The following is a 21,954-nucleotide window of genomic DNA, read 5'->3' as shown; positions in this document are numbered from 1 at the left end:
AAGCACCTCAAGCACCTCGCCGGCGGCCAAACCCCCTCCGTCTCCCCCTTCTCCCTCGCCCAAAACCCCCCCGTTCCCCCTTCTCCCTCTCGTCGCCGGCATTCTCCCCTTCTCCCTCTCGTCGCCGGCATTCTCCCGGAACCACCTCCCCGGCCATCTCCCGAGCAACGAGCACCTCGCCGGCGCCTCCACGACCACGTCGAGGTAGCTCCCCGCCCCCCCGCCTCCAGTGCTCCGTTCGGCACTGGATCGCCGAACAGAACCCTTCTGTTCGGCTGAACAGTGCCGAACAGAAGCCCTCTGTTCGGCAACACTCAACCGAACAGAAGCCTTCTGTTCGGCTGCACGGTGCCGAACAGAAGCCTTCTGTTCGGCTGCACGGTGCCGAACAGAAGCCTTCTGTTCGGCCGAACAGAAGCCTTCTGTTCGGCACTGTGCAGCCGAACAGAAGCCTTCTGTTCGGCACTGTGCAGCCGAACAGAAGGCTTCTGGTGCCAAATCGCGTGCCGTGCTGAATTTTGTGCCGAACATTTATGTATGCAATTGAATTATTTTCTTTGATATAGCCTAACATTGAATTTCTATATTTTCAGACATGGATCCCCGTCCCGCCAGAGTTAGACCTACGGCGTCAGCTAGGAGACGTCGTGCTAGGATTGCTTCTCTCGAGCCTGCTCATATGCCATCGGACTCTCCTGAGTCAGAGCATGATGATATGCCCGCTAGGGGCGAAGACGATGAGTCCGTTGGACCATGTCCAGGAGGTCCAGAGGATGAGTCCGTCCTGATCAGTTTCAGGACGCATATAGCAGCTTCCATCTGGAGGCAACAGGTATTGTTTATTTGTTATAGCATTATATTTTGTTTATTGATGTTTTATAAAGTAGTAGTAATTATACATTTATATTACAGGAACGAGCTCCACTAAAGTGCATGAACCATACTGCCAAGGTTGGTGAATGGAAGTGGTGGTCTTCAAACCAACCAAATACCAGGTTCAGAGCACTATTGAGGCAGTCGGGCCTCGTAGAGTTAGTACAGTGCTCTTATCGATTCATCGATAAGATTCTGATTTCGGGCTTCGTAGAGAGATGGCAGCCCGAGACGAACACCTTCCATATACCATTTGGCGAGATCACTATCACGTTGGATGATGTATCCGCCATTTTAGGGATTCCTGTCGCAGGTTCCTCAGTATCAGTTTCTCCTGAGAGGATGAGTGATCGGGATGCTGAGGAGCTACTTGTGGAGTTGTTGGGGGTGTCAGCTGGAGACGCGCGTCAGAAGGTACTGTCATCGCGCGGTCAGTCTGTGAGGATGGAGTGGCTGAGGACTCAGTTTCACTCTGTATCTGATAGAGACAGGCAGCAGAGGATAGAGTGTGCAGCACGAGCCTATTTGTTATTTTTGTTAGGCTGCACACTCTTTGCTGATAAGAGTGGGACCAGGGTGCCTATAGCGTATCTGTGTTTACTGCGGGATCTGGATAGGGTGAGCACATATGCCTGGGGTACAGCTGCCTTAGCATATTTGTATCGGCAGTTGGGGATTGCGTCGAGGTCATCAGTGAGACAGATCAGTGGTTATATGACGCTTCTGCAGGCATGGATTTATGAGCATTTTCCAGCACTCAGTCCTCACCCGTCGCTCGAGTATACTGATGCCAGTCCCCGCGTGCACCGCTGGATGCCCGGTACTCCATCCCGTACCACGATGGACCATTTAGTGGTTCTACGTGAGTCATTGGACCTTTTGAGCATCGATGAGGTACGTATCATATTACCATTTGCTTGTGTTTGTCAGTACTTTTAATATGCGATATAGTATTAAACTGAAATGGACCTTTTGTTTTACAGGTTATTTGGGATCCCCATCATCGGCTTCGGGGAGATCGCCCATATATACCCGTCGCATTTTTTAGTGGCTCCATCAAGTGCCTTGATATCGTAGAACCCTATCATCCAGAAAGGGTTCTTAGACAGTTTGGTCGTATTCAGACCATCCCTCGAGCGCCACTAGCCCCTACGCGAGCCAACAGAGGTTCCACAGCAGGCTCGTACCGGATACATTACTCCTATATGGATCAGCTTTGGGAGCGGTGGGAGGACCACGTGCTGAGCCAGGCGAGCAGGAGCCACCCAGTTACCCGGCCATCAGACAGCGTACCGGGATACATGGAGTGGTATCTCCGTATCACGCACGTTGCAGTTCAGCCTCCTCATCTGCGCTCGAGTACTCATTCTGGAGCTAGGGGAGGTCATGATGATGCTGACATGCACCGGCGGCGTAATGCAGCTGCACTCGGTATCAGTACCGACATTGTACGGATGGGTCCCTCAGAGGCTACGTCACTAGGTGCCGGGCACCTATATGATGCTATTTCTCATATGCATCAGGTACTTCTGGGTGATGAGCCTGGCCCGAGTACAGCACCCTCTCATTCGGATCCAGGACCCTCTCATTCGGACGTACAGCAGTACACGCGTCGACGATGGCGTCATAGGGATTGATGATGGAGCCTTTGTAATCTTTGTAAAGCCTTTGATATTAATGAAAAATATATATTTTTGGTACATTTACGTGTAATCTTTGTAAAGCCTGGCCCGTTCTATTTTACACAAATATAACAGTGCACATAACAATCAATCTAACAATGCGAAGACAGATATTTTTTGATTTATATTGATGATGGAGTTTCACAGTACATGACTCTAAGAGGCCAAAAAAATTTACAACTTTCAAAAATTGTACATATATAAATAATCAATCTAACTCTACTGTCTCGCTAATTATAACATTAGGTGAGATGCTCTCTTTGAACTGTTGAATCCGTGCTTCATATGAATTTTCCCATCCGGTAGCACAAGGAAGATGATATTTTCGCCAGTTGGTCGCTACTGGCGGAACGGGATGTCCCGGCAACAAGAACACCTTCAAAATTAGAAATAAGAAAATATTAATAGCTACAAAATTATAAATAAGCAAAATTAAATAAGCAAAATTAAATATTCGCAAGTGTTGTGAACGTAGTACCTCAACAAAATGATTTCCATTTACGAATCCGATAGCGATATCTTTGCGGGATAGAAGAGGTACTGGCACAGAACGGAGAGGTAGGAAGGTCAGACATTGTTGCAACGAGAGATGGTATAGGACAACATTATAGCAGGATGCTATAAGATGACCCATGTCCGGCATAGTCATCCATCTGTCATATGGTGGACAATCATCATAATATGATAATACATGAGTGATCTCAGCAATCGTCCCTTCCACACCATATAATGTGCGATAGTGGTCCGAATGACATTGCAACTCTTGCAATAAATCCTTCCTAACACGCACCCAGTCATCTTCTCCAAATCCCAGTAAGTCAGCTATTGCCCTAAATCCGCAATTCCCATCAGCTTTTACATCCTTGATATGCTGGATGTATGGTCTCAAGGCAGAAGGAATAGCATCAATATAGATAATGGGCGTATGTGACTGGGCTCTAGTACGAAAAACCTGCAAATAATATCAAATGATAGAAAATATGTAACAATGGCAGAACATGTCCCGTATCGGCACATCTCGGCACGGCACATCCCGTATCGGCACATCTCGGCACGGCACATCCCGTATCGGCACATCTCGGCACGGCACGTCCCGACATGTCCCGTATCGGCACATCTCGGCACGGCACGTCCCGACATGTCCCGTATCGGCACATGACATACCGGCACGGCACGGACCGTCCCGTAGACGTTGTGATACCTATTGTAAGGAAATAAATATTTGGTACTTACCTTTTGCTTGGGCCGTCTCTTTTGAATCTGAGTAGATGGATTGCGGATGGTAACTTTCTCAACACCAGGTGAATAACTATCCTGTCCAGATAGAACCAACTCAAACGCAGACGGGTCACGTCGAGTAGACGTATCAACCTTCAGTGAAGCGCGCCCACGTGAACCGGTCTTCCGTTTTGCAGGCTCTAAAAGAGGTGTACTATCTGGACTTGCAATCTCTCGTAACTTCTTGATCATCTGCAATTGAGAAGCCCCATCTAACTTCTTGAATCGTAGCGCAATCAAATCTAACTCTGCATCACAACTCAACTGAATTGGCTGCACGGGGGGGTAGGCAGAATATCAAGTTTCCTCCAATGAGGATCTATGCAGTCGAGAGGAATGGGCCGACCTTCCACCCTGTACCGCGCAATCTGGTGAGCACATGGTATACCATGTGTGCGTCGAATAGCGCACCCACAATTTGAATCATCAAATCCAACTGAATTGGCTCGTTTCGATTGGGCGAGGACATGATTTAACGCACTTATAGATATGAAACCTCGCAACTCTTTGAATTCAGCTGGCTTGAAGTTGTGCTGCACTACCAATAAACTCTTCTCCAATGAGGCTTTAACGGAGCTGTGCTGCAACTCAATCAATCCATGTATTCTAGTCCAAGATGACTCGAAACTTCCTTGGCTTGATCCAAGCTGCTTTTTGAGCTTTGCATGTGCACTCTCGACCCTAGTAAACAAATGAAAGTTAGATATAAGAATTGAGGCAAATTAAAATTAAATGAGTCTTTATTTGTGATACCTATTTGTCGTCACATTTCCGTAGTACCTGCATGTATCAGTCCACGCCGCAACAAATCTTTCCTTGTATTTGCTCAGCCAAGTATCTGACACATACTGTAGTGCATCTGGATAGGTACCGAACTCTCTCTGCAGTGCACTCCAGCGATCATTATACTCGTCTTCCGTGGAGGACAGCACTAGTACATTCCAACTCATAATAAATTTATCCCATTTCTCCTTCAATTCGAAAAATTTTTTGCACTTGGCCAAAACATTCCTACTAATATGCCATCTACATAATAAATGTCTAGCAGTAGGAAATACTCTATGAATTGCATTCATCAAAGCCAAGTCTCTATCTGTAACAATCAACTCAGGCAAAACATCATCAGCTATGACACTGCGCAATCTCTCTAATGCCCAAGTATAGCTTTCTTCCCCCTCAGAATTTAAGTATACAAAAGCAACTGAAAATGTCATGTCAGTAGATGTCACCCCCACAATCTCTAAGAGCGGAAGACGATACCTATTCGTCTTGTACGTGCAATCCATTATCAACACACGGGGAAATGCACGGAACAAATCAATGCTGCCAGGGTGTGCCCAAAATAAGTCATGCACAACATCCGTATTAGTACAATTCCTATGCCACTCAATATATTTAGCCTCTGATAATTTACCTAATAGATGTTGCATTTCAGACCTCCCGGCTTTCTCTGCAACCTTAAACCGTTGACGTACATTGTAGATAGTCTTGATAGTCGTAACATTGAGGGCATCTCTTTCCTTCAATGTGGATAATATGTCCTTTGGACGAACCAAACTCTTCGACATATCCACTAACAATTCCGTCTCCTGCTCAGATAATCTCCCTGCATATGAGTGCCCCTCCAGATTCTCTGCAGCGGGATGATTGTGCACTCCACATACGACCAGTAATATCCAATCATCCGCAGTATCCAATTTCTTTCCTCTTAATGCAAAAGGGCATCCACACTTCTTTGTCCCACAGGCAGTCTTTATTCGCTTTTCTTTTGTGGTTCGGTACGTCCCACCCCTCTCACAACCTAACGTAATTCTGGGTTTCTTAGAAATGGTACCTGCATCGGATGATTTGATTACAACAACAAAACCATTTCGCCTCCCAGCTTCACGACACCAATTACACAAGTCCTCTCTACTCTTGAAGATCTATACATTAAACAATTTATGTAAGTACACAGTTGTAAAAATAGCTCGCTAAACTAATACAAAATTGCACAATATATTATAATACCTCGTAAGTTGTAAATTCGCTTGTGTAATCCAGTACAAATTCTGATCCAATTATACTCGATTCGGTTGTAGCATAGCCCTACATATAAAATAATTTATCACCAAGAATTAATGAATCAGAGGATCTGTTCGGCACAAAATTCAGCACGGCACGCGATTTGGCACGAGAAGGCTTCTGTTCGGCTGCAGAGTGCCGAACAGAAGCCTTCTGTTCGGCTTCAGTGTGCCGGACAGAAGCCTTATGTTCGGCACTGTGCAGCCGAACAGAAGCCTTCTGTTCGGTAGAGCGTTGCCGAACAGAAGGCTTCTGTTCGGCACTATGCAGCCGAACAGAAGCCTTTTGTTCGGCGATCCAGTGCCGAACGGAGCACGAACCGTGAAAAAAAAAAACTTTCGAAACAAGGTGGAACACGTACCTTTGCGGCCGATTCTTCGTCCCAAATCACTAGTTGCTTGTCCATGCTTCGAATGGGGCTTAAATCTCCTTCAAAGATCGCCTAAACGATGTAAATGGATCGAGGGGTTTAAGGGGGGTTTGAGGGGTGGTTTTTTTTTTCCTTTTCAAAACGAAACGGAGGAGGAGACGGAGGAGGAGGAAGGGGGGTGTACTGAGAAAATTTCAAGGGCAATATGGTAATTACACTAAAGGTTAGTTTGGGTATTTTTTTTTTGGTTTTTGGGGGGTGTCCTGAGCAATCGGGGGGGTGTATTTAGAACTCCCCATGACCTTCGCTCTGCATCCGCATTACGGGCCCACCAGGGGCCATCCCTTCCTCCCAATCGCCATGGAAGCTCGCGGTTACGGCTGCCTCATCAGACCGTCCAATAGGCAGTTCGGCGAACGGATAAGGCGGGGATCCCTGGTGGCGGCACAGACACCGCCACGCATTGTGTGCATGCATAAATTACGCACGGCGGCTTCAGCTTTCTTTCTCCCGAAAGGAATTGAAGGAGGAGGAGGAGGCGGAGGAGGGGAAGGATGGACAATTGCAATCAAGAACGCTAAAACCAACCCACCGGCAGAGATGGCGTCCTTGTTTTTGCTGGGGAATACCCTCATTAACAACTGGAGCAGCAGCCAGTCATGCTACACGCTGCTCCACCTCCCCCGTATCCACAGCAGCAGCAAAAGAAGGCGATCGGGCTGCTGCTGCAGCTCCGCACCGGCTCTGCTTGCGGCGGCGGTCATCCTGTCATCGCCCGCCCTTCAGTCTCCGGAGACCCTCTTGGACGTGCCCCAGACGCTTTCGGGTGGGACTTCGCCGCTCTCTGCCCTTGATTTCGTCGATTCCCGTCGCCCGTGCATGCTTCGCACGATAATATGTTAATTTCAATGGCGAACGACCATGTGCATGCAGGAGCTGACGGCAAGCAGGCAAGGATCCAGCGGCCCAAGTCGAGCAAGGCAGAGTCCTGCACCATCAAGTGTGTCACCACCTGCATCCGAGGCGGCGCCGGCTCTCCTGGTGAAGGACCCCTTAACGTCAGGAGGTAGACCTATCGTCCTCCTCCATCAATCTCATGTATATATATATATATATATGTATGTATAATGAAAGTTAATGGAATTCTCCAATCAAATTCTCACGCTGGAGAATTCCACCAGGAACACTACTGCGGTCCGAATTTTAGCTAATGGGCTCTTGATATTCCATGTGCAGGCCTCTTGTGGTTTTCAAGCAAGGATTCCGCAGTCGCCAATATTGGTAAGGTTTTGTCCGCCCAAATTTAAGTTTCTGCGTCTCTCCATATTTAAGTTGCCGTTTTTTCATCAACCAGTAATAAGGTTTTACCGCCCAATGTGCTCTGCATGTATCCATTCCTCCCGTGATATTAACTCGACATTTTTCATCCATCAGCTTGGCAGAGTGCTCGGACATCTGCAACCGAATCAAGGATGGAGAGGATGGACCCTGAATAGACATCCGTTGAGTCTGCAACTGTTTCATGCATCGCACTGGAATAACAAGTTTGCGAGCGTGATTTCCTATACTAAACAAATGATTCACTGTATTGACCGGATGACATAGATTGGACGCACTATTTCACATTCCTTGTACCTTGCAACTCTGTGAATACATTCATCAACCAACGGAATGTATAAATATTTTATCTGCGCATTCTGCAAAGCTATTGCAGCAAACGATTGACCAGCGCTGGTAGTTCCCCCCCCCCCCCCCCCCCAAGTGTTCCTTCTGCTTCGCTACCTCCGGAATTAGTCGTTTTTCAGAACTCGGGCTTCGCTCTTCACGCAATCCAGTACGCGGTTTCCAACAACTAGTTGGCGTTCAAGAAAGTGTTCTCGGATGCATAGAGAACAGTTGAAAACTAAAACAATGCTGCAGAAAGTATTGCCTCAGGTATCCAATCATTATCCTTTTTTAACACTAATACAGGACTCTACTACCCAGGTGCAAATCTGCTTCAGCCATTTCACAAGCGAAATATAGAAATTATTGATCATTTTTTTCTCTCGGTGCTCCTCCCAAGATTTCTAGTAACTGATCAAGGTTACACAATGCTAGAGCAATTTTGCTATCACCAGGATGTGAGAACTTACACTTGATGGTGAGCAGTCCACACCGCAATTAACTTGTAAGATTAAATCACTTTCTTCCGATAGGGAAAGAAACTGGGAACATGATGGAAGGATAAGTTCTTTCTCTTTTTTTTTTGCAGTTACAAATAAACAAGAGGAAGATAACTTGATCGGATTCTACAAACAGCTAGACAAGACAGATAAATCAATCTTTAATTTGACATGGACTGGAAATGCATAACCCTCTGATAGGAATTAAAGTTCATCTAAAAAAGCATCATTTTCAATCTAAAACGAAGGTATGCATGCCATCAACATATCATACAGTCCCCTGTAGAGACACTCTGCCTTGTGGCGCAACCGCACAAACATTCTCCTCTCATTTGTAGGCCACTGCACTTCCATGTTTTTAAACTGGCAACATCCCCTTTCATTGATCGGCATTATGGAGCTATGAGAATCCAACCTTACGAGCAAGCAGCAAGGTCTCCAAGAAGAAGACCAACAGAAGCATTAGCCAAAGAGAAAAGGTAAGTAGCTCTTGGGGAACGAAATCAGCATCAGATCAGCGTTCAAAATTCAAGCAGTAATGTTCAAGAATCGGTGGGTAGAGTTATCCTTAATCAGATTCCCGGATTAAGATTCAACTGAAATTGAGTCTAGCTTCATCATCAGAAACAAGCTGTTAAAAGGGAAAGATTATGGCATTTTTTCAGGAAGGAAAAGGTATCGAAATCGACAATCAAAGGGGATGATCCCACAATTTCGGGATCCAAGCAAGCTCTGCCGCCTCTGTGACATACATTGTTCAACAAAGGCTGCTTGTTGCTGAGGAAGGAAACGAGATATCCAGACTGCCATGTTGGCATCGTCAACGAATCCTCGGGCAAAACAGTGAAGCATCTTAGGAACCAGAAGCTTCCCTTTGTTACTGACTGCAACTGATGCACGAATGAAGTCACGCTGAGCCTCTTGGAGCTGCTCTCTCACATTTCTGGGGCTGTAAATCTTTACCTGCAGATTCGAGTATTTCTCATTTTCAGAGTAACATAATGCACGATCATTGAGAATGCATGAATCCATTTTCTCAAAACAGAGCTTCATAAGCAGTACATTAGCAGCCTCTTTAGCATGTTTTAGAAAAATTGAAAGTCTTGAATTCATTACTGACTGTTACAACTACTTCCTCAATAAGATTTAATTATGGAGGTAGTATGGTCTTTCTGTTTAGATTAATGCTAGGAGCATAGAAGAATTACCAGTTTTGCGGTCTGGCTTTTGACAATCAGTGAAAATAACTTCTATTAACATTAATAATAACCACATTGACAACCCTGCACCAAATCAAAAACCGCTAAAAATACAAATTGTTTTGAACCAGCAGTAAAGTTTCCGACTATTTGTTCCTTTGCCTGCCACTATAGTTCAGTAGTAGATTATCAACTGTTCTCTAAGATGAAAATCTTCCATTAAATAAAATTTGATCTGCTACCAAATAACTGATCACCAGTGTTATCAGGAGTGCTTAATATTGTGTTAATCAGTAGATGGTGATTGGTGGCCACACGCCTGTGATGTTGCAACCACCCCCTGCCTATCACATACATGGTAGATGCCAACTTCACAGGCGTGCACCTCCCCATCATCATTCAAAGACTGGTTCTAGCTGTGAGGAACTCGCTATCGGAAGCAAGTTAAACTTGTTCCTTTTTAAAAGTAATGTAGAGTAGCAACATTAATACCGCAGGTGAAGAGTATGTTCCACAGCTCAGAGCAAATGCAACAAGTGGTTCGGATGCCTCAATGGAGAACTTTCGCTGTTCCTCAGATACCTTCAATTTGCGAAGGGCAAGAAGTAAAGCCTGAGATTACAAAAGTACATTATTTATTAAATATTAGAAAGAGAATGAGAAGAATACTAATAAAGATCACATAACAACAGAAGAAAAGAAATATAATACACATAAAGTAACAAGTTCCATACAGTTTGTGGCCTGTGGATCGGAGGCCTCATCTTTAAAATTACATACTCAATGCAAGCAGCACTGAATGAGTGCCCTCCAACCGTGTAAGCAGCCTATTATCGAACATACGACATCAATATTAGACATCTCAACAGTGCACAAATGCAAACTTATTAAATGAGAGCTTTTTTGTCTTAAATATTTAAATAAAATGACTAACGACCTTCATGCATTTCTACCTATCAAAGTAGAACATCAAACAGTAGATTTATAACAGATATAGGCTTTGTTCGCACAATATTTTATGAATACATAGGCAGTCAAGAAAGGGTATTAGTTGCTGATATTGTGAAGGCATTCAGTAAGGGGGCGTTTGGTATGGGATGATCATTCCAACATCAAAGGTGATGTGGGTAGAGGTAATGAAATCACCACATTTAGTTACACCACAGTAATCCTACATGGCAATGATCCCAAATCACCCTCACTCCTCAAATCATCACCTAACCCAATGATGTGATACCCGTCTTTGAGGTCGGGTATCGAAGATCACCCTAGGGCAACAATCTTAGGCTGAAATTTGAGGACAAAAATACCCCTTAGTCCATAAAAAATTGGTATATCGGTATATCATTAATATATTATATCAATACTATATATATTATAGTATATTATATTATATTATATGTATTGTATTTATGATATATTATATTATAATATATCATTAATCATATTATCATTCAATGATAATTTTAAGTTATAGTAGAAATATATTATTCTGCTTTATATCTATATAATAAATTATTTAAAATATTTTTATTTTCCTTATTTTCCTAATCAAAATAAATATTAGTATTAAAAATAATATATTATAAGTATAAATAAAAATATTAGTTCTATAATAATAGTTAATATATCTTTATAGGATTAATAATTTATAGGAATAGTAAATATATTTTTATGAAATATATTAATAAGTATATTAATATTTTATTATAATATATTTGATAAGATTAATAAATATATTTTTATAAAATATATTATGGGTAGTTTTGATATTTTATGGCCAGTGATCTTAGTTTCTCATGGAATACCAAATAGGTTACTCATGGATACCTGAAAATCTTTAATCACCAAAACATAGCATACCAAACGCGGTGATCTTAGATCGTCAGGGATCAAATTACCTCAGAATAAGAATCATCAGTGATCTAAGATTACTTTGGTGATCCCATTTGGGTCACCAAACGCCACCTTAGAGGAACTGCCGCACATTCTTGGTGGTCAACGTGGCAATGTAGGTGAACATAAAGCCAGCCTATTTTGAAGATTCACATGTTACTTTCCAACATATGTTTGCTTATGATATTCTTATATGCGAGTGCATGCACGATTAAACAAATCCCTTTTGCAGAAGCCAGCTTACATGAAAAAGAATACTATACCAGAATAAAATTCACCCAATGAACACAAAATCAATTGATTTTTCTTTCTTTTCAGTATGGAAGTGATAGCACTTTCATTTACAGATTAGTTTGTTCAGTCTGGAGATTACATTAAAAGATTAAAGTGAGGGTATACAAGCTGATGCCTTGCATCCAGAATCTGGAGGAGGGTCGGCAGAACAATCTATTTCCTAGCTGTTAGTTTATTTCGTGAAATCTGTATAGGTTTATTAGTTATAACTCTGACAGTTCTCAACTGAAATCTAAAATGCTGGGAATTCAAGCTTACCTGCTAAAATCTTTCATCTGGTTAAATAGAAAAAATAAAGCACTATCTACAATATGTCAACCATTCATCTATTAGCAGTTTAGCATATATATGTCTCCAGCCTGTCCATGATAGACCTACCTCTGAGGATTAGGAAAACTAGAACTGAGCATGCACAATGCACATAGGAAGGAAGATGTATGGTTGCCCCTTTAAAATTTAGGAAGAATGAGAAATGGATTCCTACTTCCAGTTGTTGCAGTTCTCTTGTTTCTCTCTTAAACGCAAAGGGAGAAGAGAGAGAGAGAGAGAGAGAGAGAGAGAGAGAGAGAGAGAGAGAGAGAGCTAAGCCAGGTGGGTACATTTAGCACATGTAGATATTTACAGAAATGCCTTCATAAGGTTGGGATACAATTAGATGCCAGGCAGGTCCAATAGCCAGTTTGAGGAATTGACAGATAAGAAACTAAAAAAGTTTAGACTGAAGGTCAGTAATCCTAACCACTGTTCCAATATTAACCTTGGAATGAATATAAGTCATGAAACATGATGTATTGAAGCTTATATTACGTAATGAGAGGCCTCACTTATAAAAACATGATAAGAATCATGTCATATTCCTCTCCTTCAACATTTTCGGCACCATCAAAGACCAAAGGTAATATTATGGTCTGCTACTTCTCTACTGAAACAAGCTCGAATCGAAGCATAAATAAAGACAGAAATGCTTATTATACATGTAGAAGCTTGCAAGTCAGGCAAATGTCATGCATGCCTTTTCACCTGATTGCTAAATAGACTTTACAAAACCAACTAAGGGAAATGGAAAAGTAAGCATATGGCTGATAACCTGCACAAACATAAGAAACAAAGACACGAAAATCTAATAGATGGCTTATCACATGCATTAGTTGTTGCAGCATTTCTGGAAAAAAGAGGCATCAGCAAGCAACAAAAGAGGGCTCAAGGGTTCATCAGAGACTATTCGGTTTTCATAACAGCAACAAATATGATAAGTTCACAAGAAGGGAATGGAGAGATTGGGCGACAAACCTTTTGCATTAGAGAGAAAAGCTTCATGTCACTCCTTGGAACTCCATATGCTAGATAAGCCTATGGAAAACCAGATGAACATAATAAATATGGCGGTTCATACTTACTATTATCTCCAAACTAAGTCCTACTCAATTTTCAGCATTTGAGCTGCTTTCTTGTAAATAAACTAAAGAAGCTATCATATGCAGTCAAGCTCACGTACATGCATGATTAGTGCATTGTACAAGTTGATCCAAAATGCCAGCTTCTCATTGCCATCAAGGTGGATTGGATTTACTTCTGCCAGTTGCTCAATCAACAATCTGTAGTCGATTTAAAGGATATTAGTAATTATCAATTACAACAAGGAATCAAGTGATCCTTATGCTGGAAAACAAAAACATCCCCCAAATGAGATGAAGTTCATCTACATCTCCTCTATAAAAAAACCACTAATTTAACATGGAAGGATGGATGGCTAACATCATGTTGCATATAATTAGTTATCTATTTAGTGTAGGAAGAAGAACTAGTGTTGAAGTTATTCAAAGAATCCAAAATTATAAAAACCATGCATTTTCAGATCCATAAAAAGAATACTAAGAAGTTCATTTGGAATTTCAGAACAGGCTGCCTTCTCAAGACACCATTCAACTATATGATCATGAGACATCATACAAATAGCTATCCTGCAACTGAGTTTAAATTATATGGAAATACAGCAAGGAAAAATAAAAACAAACTAACAGATGGCTTGCAAAAAACTATATGTGGTTGTGAGAGAGTAAAGGAAAAAAAATGAAAAAGGTCATAATAAAGGAAATTGAGTAACCAAAAGAAAAAGGCAGGGTAAACATGAGATAACTTGCTTATAGATGCGTGAAATATTCAGAAACTGCCAATAAAAGTTCTTGAAACATGAGGTTTTAAAAAGGGAACGATATTCTTAATTAAATTTATTATAAATAGAAAGGCAGCATATATCATTTTCAAACAGTAAATATACCAGCCTAGATTCATGATGCCTACAATTGTTCTGAAATATTTAGACGAAGAAGAAGAAGCACCTCTTCAAAAAGAAAGTTCAAAACCACAATCCTTAAGGTAAGACTAAACAGAAAGATGCTAAATAACAAATTACCTGAATCTCCGAAGTGCCCCAGCAGCATATTCAAGTTGCTTTTTATCCACTGACATCCATGAAACTTCAGTTGCTAAACTATAATTTCCAATATCAGCCCAACTTAATTTTCCACGAACTTTGTATAGATCAGACATACTTCCTGGAGCTAAAAGTTCGCTATTACATTCCAAATCAACTTGAGGGCTCTCCACCCATGACAAAGTTGCTGCTGGTTCAGATACTGACCATGATGAATTTGAAAGATGTCCAACAGGAGAGGCAGAGCAAATATTTTCCAATAAGGAAGATTTGGAGGATAAAATGGAACAATCTGCTAAAGAAACAAAAATGTTTTTCATACAACGGACTATTTCCTCTGAAAGCTGATTAGGGTGGTTCCAAAGGCCTTTGACTGGAAGCTGATTTTTTAAACTTCCAGCAGCTACATGCTGAAAAACTACTCGAGAGACCGTCTCCTGGATAAGCATGTCTTCTATTGCATCCTGATGCACAATTGACTACCATAGGTCATAATTTGCAAGCATGGACATAATTGTAATGCCATGCAGAGTTTGCAGTTGCAGACTACAATCATGAATTTTTCTGTCAATATCAATATAGTGGAACCATTAAGAAAAGAATGCTTATGATATCTAAAGATGAGGTTCCAGAGAATGACATTCCTATAGCATGCAGATTGAGAATCATCTAAACCCATAGAATGGAGGAGAGTATAAGCGGGGTATGTTTTCAAGAGAATAACTTAATAACTCAAATTCCATACTACTGATCTCATGAAAAAGGTTTACCAAAATAAGAAACTGATTTAGTCTAGATTCCCCAAATGGGTAGCATAATAGAAGCACCTAGAGGAACTCCCAGAAATTATATGGAAATCTTTGCGAAATTTGATAAAAATGCAAAATAAACCGTCTAAGCCACTGGTGGCCAGTTTCTCTATGGTTTCCATATAATTTTCATATTATTCCTCAATATTCTTTATGATTGTTTCCTGCTTCCGAGTTGAAAAAATTTGCCAACTGCTTATTTTTCATGTCTCCTTTTTCACTACTACCAGCAACAGCTAGGACGTCTACTATTAATTGTTTTAGGAACACTAGAAATTGCAGCACCATCTTACATGTAAGATTTTGATAATGCATACAAACAAATTATATACAGCAAACGGTCAAAGCAAAACCAAAAACACCAATATATTATGCAGTAGCTTAATCTGACATAGTATGATTAGCTCCAGCATAAGAATCTCTTCAGATGAACCAAATGTACTAGCCCATGTTTTCTTTCACAATATTCTCAAACAGGCATTTCCTTTATATAGGAAAGTGATTCTCAGTGCTGCTCGTAAAGTTATGAACTAAAAAAACAGAAGAAATATCAAAATAAACACAGCATTATGATTACCATCTACCAGAAAAAAAAGCATATGGGTCGAAGTTATGATCCCAAGATTGAACAACAAACCACCGGATCAAATCAGGAATTCATCTCACTGAACATGGTCATCGTGCATTCTCTCTTTTCTGATGTCAAATTGGGACACTATCGAAATTACAGAAAAGCCAACAGCAATTTTTGACTTAAGTGCAAAACTAGGAATGCATCAGAACTTTTATCAAAAGACTGACTCTAATTAGGATTGTCTCATAACTGGCCTATTTTAACTTAAGTGAAAGTCTAATCAGCAATGTGTAATGATGGTAAATTGAATTGTATATGATATGGTTTTGTATTAAGAGCTTTTTAGCTTATTGCAATTTAATCTGGGGCGTATTCTCCATATGTTACAAACGTCAAGATCAACAGAAGTCAAAGAGATGTAAAGGAAACTAAATGGCATACAAGTGCTTTTACATTTTCAGCAGAGCAGATGAGCAGTGGCTGTGAAGGTAACTGTTTCAGTCGATACTCAGCAAGTCTTCTCTCATTTCTTTCTTGAATAAGCTGAAAATGCAAAGAGATCATCTCTTCTTCAAGTTTTGAAACAGTGGTCTCCAATGTTGCAATATTGGATAATAGTTCCTGAGCCTGTATATAGTTAAAAAAAAAAAAAGTAACATGACCTAGTTATTGTCTGAAAAGTTTGACATTTATAGAATTTATCAGAATTAGTAATCATAATGGAACATCATCAGATTTGGTCATATAAATTGCCATAGCAGACAATCAATTAATCTCTGTATAAAGTTAACAAGGAAAAGGAAACTGTGTACCTCAAACTTTCCCTGAAGCACAACATGCTACTTTAAGTTCCCTTGCCACTTCTCTAACCATCTAAAGCAATGTACTCATAGATGTCTCTATCGTATTGAAACTTGCAAAGAGCCTAACATATATTTAAGGATTTGTTAAAGTAGGCATGTTAGGATTATGATATCCTTTTGGAATTTTTTGCTTAGGATAGGTATACTTCTATGCGTATACAAGACACATCTAAAAATAACAATAAAGCAAAAGGTAATCATAATGAAAATGGGGGAACTTAAAAATTACAACCATATCATATTTCTCATAATGGATGTAAGTATTGAAAATTAAAATAGCTGCTTGTGCTAAAGATGACTATAATGAAAATGATGATGTTGAGATGGCTGTATGAAAAATTTAGGAACATGAGAGGTTGACAATTAATGCAATTACTGTAACCGAAAATGTAACTCAAAATAAATGGAACCTATTGAGATGACTCTAAGATTGTCCAGAAACAGTCAATCACGGCCCTGGTAAGTCAATTGTTTCAGCTCAACCTGAAGGGTTGACAAAGAAGAGATAGAGTGAGAGAAACAAAGAAGACAAGAGGCAATGTGGTGAAAAATAAAATGGAAACAGTCGATGATAACAAAAAAGTTTTAAAAGCATTTCAAAAGAAAGGAAAGTCATTGTAGCAACAGATCTTGTTAAGAGAAGATCAGTTGATTGTTCCGCAGGTGCATCACAAGCCTACCTAGAGGAGAATCTTTAATCTAGTGCAGGGTGACACGTGTATGTCTAATAATGCACACTACTACTAAGTAACAGTCAAAAACAATCAAGCCCTCATAAAAAATGATAGCCTAAATTGAGTGGTTGCCTTCCTGGGGGCTTCAATCTTTGCTTAGGGCCTGTTTGGATATTCCTGTAGGAATATCCTGCAAGAAGTGGGCCTGTTAGCCCACCTAGTCCATATCTTCTAAGGCCCCACCAAAATCCCAGCCTAAGGGCCTCATGTTGGGTTGATATGGTCCATGCTCAAATACGCTTCCTAGTCCACAAATCCAACAAGAAATTCAGTCCAAATCTTGCTGGATTACCCAAACAAGCCCTTAATTGTCCAAATCGGTTTTCCAAATAATTTTTGGTAGATATATTAATTGATAAATCCTATAAAATGGCTTTCCTGGGACATTAAATGTATAGTGATCTCCAAAACATATTTCAAAATGCAAGTGGGGAAAAACAGTGCAATTTGTCCCCAAAAAAACCAAGATAAAATGACTGAATTAAGCACAAACACATATTTATCTTCGCATAATATCATAAAAGCAATTTCATAAACTAGAATTCATATTCTACTATCTATATACAGTCATTACAACAACAAGATAACACCATACATCATTTGGAAGGCATGATAAATCAGATAAAGTTACAGCAGCATGCTCCACAGCATTTTCAAGGACAGCATGTAATTGCATCTCCTCAAGCAGCAATTTTTGAAGCCTTTGAACCTGAAATATAATGATATTTATTATGTTTTACTAGTGCCACAAATTAAAAGCTACATAATTAGAACATCCAAGGTTTATACTTCATAGTACAAGAGGAGATATTACAGAAAATAACAGATAGCAAATAATAGAATTGATGTTTTCAAGTAAAATATTCCTGTCAATATCACATGCCGAAGGAAAATAAGGAAAAAGTCTCTCTAACACTATATAATTCAAATTTTTAAATTAGTTATTGCAATTTAGACTCCTGAAATCCATAACCCTTGATATGTCTTAAAAAATAACCATAAGACTGGAATTTAAATTCAGTGTGATATATAAAAACTTCAGCTAAGGGTCAGGTACTTCAGTGTGATATAGTAAAAATTTGGTGCGATATAGTAAAAATTTGAATTCATTGTAATACGGTAAAAATTTCAGCAAAAAGGGGTCGGGTTCTTCTACTGCTACGAGGGCGGATTCCCAATTGTGACCCAAATCAATATTCTTGAAGAAGAAGAAGAAAAAGAAGTAACAAAATCTCACCAAGATTCATTGAGGCAATGAACAGAACCGATGTAAAAGCCTCAAAAAAGACAAGAAGTGAATGGAGAAAAACAGGAAAAGGCAAAAAAAAAAACAACATGAGAAATGAACACTAGAAAAGTTAACAATCAGTTCTCCAACATTAGAACCACAAGAAATGGACTATCATTAGTAAAAGTTCCCAAAGGTAGCACATAATATCCCAGAAAAGAAAGCTCCCAACAAGAGATAACACTTAGTCATGCAAATGAAACAACAGTCATCACCATCTTTTGGCTACGCAAACATAAAGAAATGGTTGAGTGAGATGCATTTACATCTTGTTCAAGCTGGAATCTGCAAGAACCTTTAGAAAATTTTCTATCACGTGACTTCAGACCTCCAGCTCCTCCAGTAGAATTGCTCTCCTAATAAAAGAGAAGAAAAGCTTACAACCACAATGGCAAAAAAAAAAAGAGAAAAAGAGAAAATAATGGACACAGTCCAGAGTCTAAAGTTTTGAATTTGGAAACAAGGTCAGTTAATATGCATAGAAAATTCAGGTTTCATGCAAGCATATCGTACATAAGTCCTACAGATGCAGAAACTGCACAAAGAAAGGCATAAAGTATCCAAATTAATCGTCAGTCATAAGTGTAGGGGAAACAAAAGGCACTTTGCTGAACAAATAAATAAATGCACACAGAAAGAGTTGAGCTGAACCAAAAGAACCTAAAGATTCAAATCTATCCGTGTGAAAAATCAATAATGCATCTGAAAGATCGAGGAGACACCACTGATGGTGACGTGCAATATTTAAAAATTGAAATATCATAAAATTATGTTATGGAGGTCTCATACGCACACCACCAAATGGATGGTGCCAATGGATTGCTGTGCTTCAAATTATTTTATCATCTAGAGACTTAAAACACATAACTGATTTGGATGCTTCTAAACCATAAAATTGGATCAAAGCATTCTATGACTCGAATAAAATTAAACATCTTGTCATACTTTGATGCACAAGCAGAAAATGTCGAAAACATGTGAATTTTTAGGACCGAACAATTTAGGTGTTGTAGGACATGATTAACTGTGTGGATTTCAGTTTAGGCGTTCCACTATTGAATCTGCATGGACAGAATCAAAAGCCTTCAATCTCCCAACGGGGTTCCATCTACCTGTCTATGCTATTTATGTACATTGATAGGAATGAGCAATAAGACTTTCAAAGTTAGATGTTCATTATTGCTTCTGCACTTGGATGTTTAGCAATGCCAGATTCTTCTGGACACCTGGATGCACGGTTGCTGCACCACATGTTCAGGAAGCATAGGGTAAATAGATGGAAAATTTCCAGCAATTCAGTCTTTATCTATGTTGTGCAGTGCACCTCCTCATTCATCTTTACCTGATACCATCGATCGATGAAATGGTTCTGTACAAGAACAATGGCAAGTAAATCTTATCTGCAAGCTTGTAACTGACCTCTGATGTAGATGGATGACCATCCTCGGACTCATTCACAGAATCCATCTGAATATTTGGACAATGAATTCTTTTAGAAATCAAGCGATACCCAGGGAGTGAGCCTCTTCTGCATAAAGGCATCGATATATGTGAGTAAAATAGAATAAGATGCAAACTAGAGACATCCAAACATGGGCCAGCAGAGAACTTACAAGTACATGGACAGGTGGCTCGCACGTTTCTTCAGTCACAAAGCAACAACGCCTGTGCACTGAATCTCAAAAAAAAAATAATAATAATAATAATAAATTAAAAAAGCAATCCCCACATAATCTACCATCTATAATATCGAGAATGCAAGTCATATTTCAGGCCCAGAAGAATGGAAGACGACCAAATTTTTTCAGCACAAGAATGACAGAAAACAATCCTTGGTCTTGCAACCTCTTGGACAGAACAAACGCTCGATATGGTCATAGGATGGGTACGAGTCGCAAAAAGAAGATCAGCTAAGAGCATCGATGGGTATAATCTGCAGATAAGATCATGATAACTAGAAGATGTGCCAGGCTCAAGTATGAAGATTTGGTCCATGGGCGAAGTAACCGGGAAGCTTGAAAAGGGAGAAAGACTGAACCTACAAGAAACCTCCTCTGGGGGCGCTTCTGAGCGATGAACAAAGGGAGCAGAAGCCAGGGTACTCCCGCCGTGTTTGTTATACAGTACTAGCCCAGGGAAAAAATATTTATTAAAATTTAAAAAAAAAAAAAGGCAAAAGGATTTTGGATTTACCGCCATGGGATATCTGGAGGATTGAATTATTCGAAGAAGAAATGAAATAGGGATGAAAGAATTCTTTGGGGGAGATAAAAAGAGGGTCAAGAAGAAGAGATAAAAGAAGCGGCCGGGGGATTCCCTACACAGACGGCTGGCGAAGACTCACAAGCAAAGCAACCAGGGAAGAAATCAGAGCAAAGCAGACTCGACCAAGGTAGGGAAAGCGGGGACGGATTGGGAGATCTTGGGGGAAGGCAGCTGCTTTGCCCTTTTCTTCCATACAAAAAGGGCATCCCTGCACCGGAGGTACAGGGAAAAAGAAAAAGATGATGACGAGCAAGACCGAGGGCGCGACCCAAGCACCGGTGGCCCTACCACGTCCCCTCTTTTCTCCTCTCGGCGCCGGCCCCCTTGAGCATATCGATAAAACGTAAAACAATACGAGCATCGCTCTGGGTTGCGAGATTATCTTGCGACTCAGAAGGAGGTAGATAGATAGATAGATAGATAGATAGATAGATCTGATAACAGGATTAGCAAGACGAGTACGACTACGAAGAAGAAGAAGAAGAAGAAGAAGAGGCAGGCAGAGAGATATAGCTTACGTACCTGGAATCTAGACGATATGCATCTCTCTCACACATCAGGCGGGGTAAAAACCGAAAACCGAAGAGGAGACGCGAGGAGAAGAGGCCCCGGGGAGGTGGGGAGCCGAGAAGAAAGAGAGAGTGTGTAGACCAGTGGGAGAGCAGGAGAAGGAGAAGGAGAACCAGAAGGGGCGGATGGCAGGAGGGGAGAGGAGCTGGTCTGCTTTTCAAAATTTCAAATGAGCGGAGGAGGGGAGGAATAGAATAATAAATTCTTAATTAATCAATCAATTAACCCTCCTCGACATTCGAACGCGCGTAAACAAGCAAATAAAACTCAAGATAAGCTAATAAATAATAAACACACGGAATCTGGAAGGAGTCAGAGAAACAAAAGGTAGCGGCGTAGAGCCACCCCCCCACTCGTACATGTCCATCTCCTATTGCTTCTTGTCTTGCCGTGGAGGTCCCCAACCGGAAATCAACATTTCTTCTTTTTTTTTTTTTTTTTTGGGTTTTGTGATGAGGGTGTGGAGCTATTGCACGTTTGCACGGTCATGGTCAAAAATCTCTATTGATAAGCTTTTTTTTTTTTGTTATCTTCTAGTTAACTATGACTTTGTTTATTTTACCTCTCTCTCTAGCAAAGCTTTATCGAGAGAAAAT

The 21,954-nt window shown here is 40.5% G+C and overlaps 2 protein-coding genes across 2 annotated transcripts; one reads left to right on the top strand and one right to left on the bottom strand.

Moving 5' to 3' along the window:
- Positions 1–6,627: 6,627 nt before the first annotated feature.
- On the top strand, positions 6,628–7,971 carry LOC103712227. Its single transcript, XM_008798697.4, has 4 exons — positions 6,628–7,093; positions 7,201–7,333; positions 7,504–7,548; positions 7,702–7,971. The coding sequence occupies exons 1-4, from the start codon at positions 6,628–6,630 to the stop codon at positions 7,757–7,759; spliced, it is 702 nt and encodes a 233-aa protein (XP_008796919.3). The 3' UTR covers positions 7,760–7,971.
- A 459-nt stretch (positions 7,972–8,430) lies between these two features.
- Positions 8,431–21,706, bottom strand: LOC103712228. Its single transcript, XM_008798698.4, has 12 exons — positions 21,311–21,706; positions 20,137–20,195; positions 19,943–20,051; positions 18,790–18,879; positions 17,831–17,944; positions 16,092–16,265; positions 14,235–14,719; positions 13,317–13,416; positions 13,112–13,171; positions 10,366–10,458; positions 10,124–10,243; positions 8,431–9,395 (listed from the first exon to the last, which is right to left on the bottom strand). Exons 2-12 carry the CDS (start codon positions 20,142–20,144, stop codon positions 9,081–9,083), a joined length of 1,668 nt encoding a protein of 555 aa, XP_008796920.3. The 5' UTR covers positions 20,145–20,195; positions 21,311–21,706; the 3' UTR covers positions 8,431–9,080.
- Positions 21,707–21,954: the final 248 nt, after the last annotated feature.

This window comes from Phoenix dactylifera, unplaced genomic scaffold, assembly GCF_009389715.1.
Source record: "Phoenix dactylifera cultivar Barhee BC4 unplaced genomic scaffold, palm_55x_up_171113_PBpolish2nd_filt_p 000243F, whole genome shotgun sequence".
Taxonomy (NCBI): domain Eukaryota; kingdom Viridiplantae; phylum Streptophyta; class Magnoliopsida; order Arecales; family Arecaceae; genus Phoenix; species Phoenix dactylifera.
The sequence above is the reverse complement of the archived record's forward strand: the minus strand, read 5'-3'. Positions and strand labels throughout refer to the sequence as shown.

Bases quoted from the DNA above. Each gene is read 5' to 3' on its own strand.
- LOC103712227 (XM_008798697.4), top strand. From the start codon at position 6,628: ATGGAAGCTCGCGGTTACGGCTGCCTCATCAGACCGTCCAATAGGCAG. The intron at 7,334-7,503 runs GTAGACCTATCG...TTCCATGTGCAG, and splicing joins GGACCCCTTAACGTCAGGAG to GCCTCTTGTGGTTTTCAAGC. The intron at 7,549-7,701 runs GTAAGGTTTTGT...TTCATCCATCAG, and splicing joins TTCCGCAGTCGCCAATATTG to CTTGGCAGAGTGCTCGGACA.
- LOC103712228 (XM_008798698.4), bottom strand. The intron at 10,459-13,111 runs GTTTGTCGCCCA...GTTCGATAATAG, and splicing joins TTTTCTCTCTAATGCAAAAG to GCTGCTTACACGGTTGGAGG. The intron at 10,244-10,365 runs GTATGGAACTTG...TTGTAATCTCAG, and splicing joins CGATCCACAGGCCACAAACT to GCTTTACTTCTTGCCCTTCG.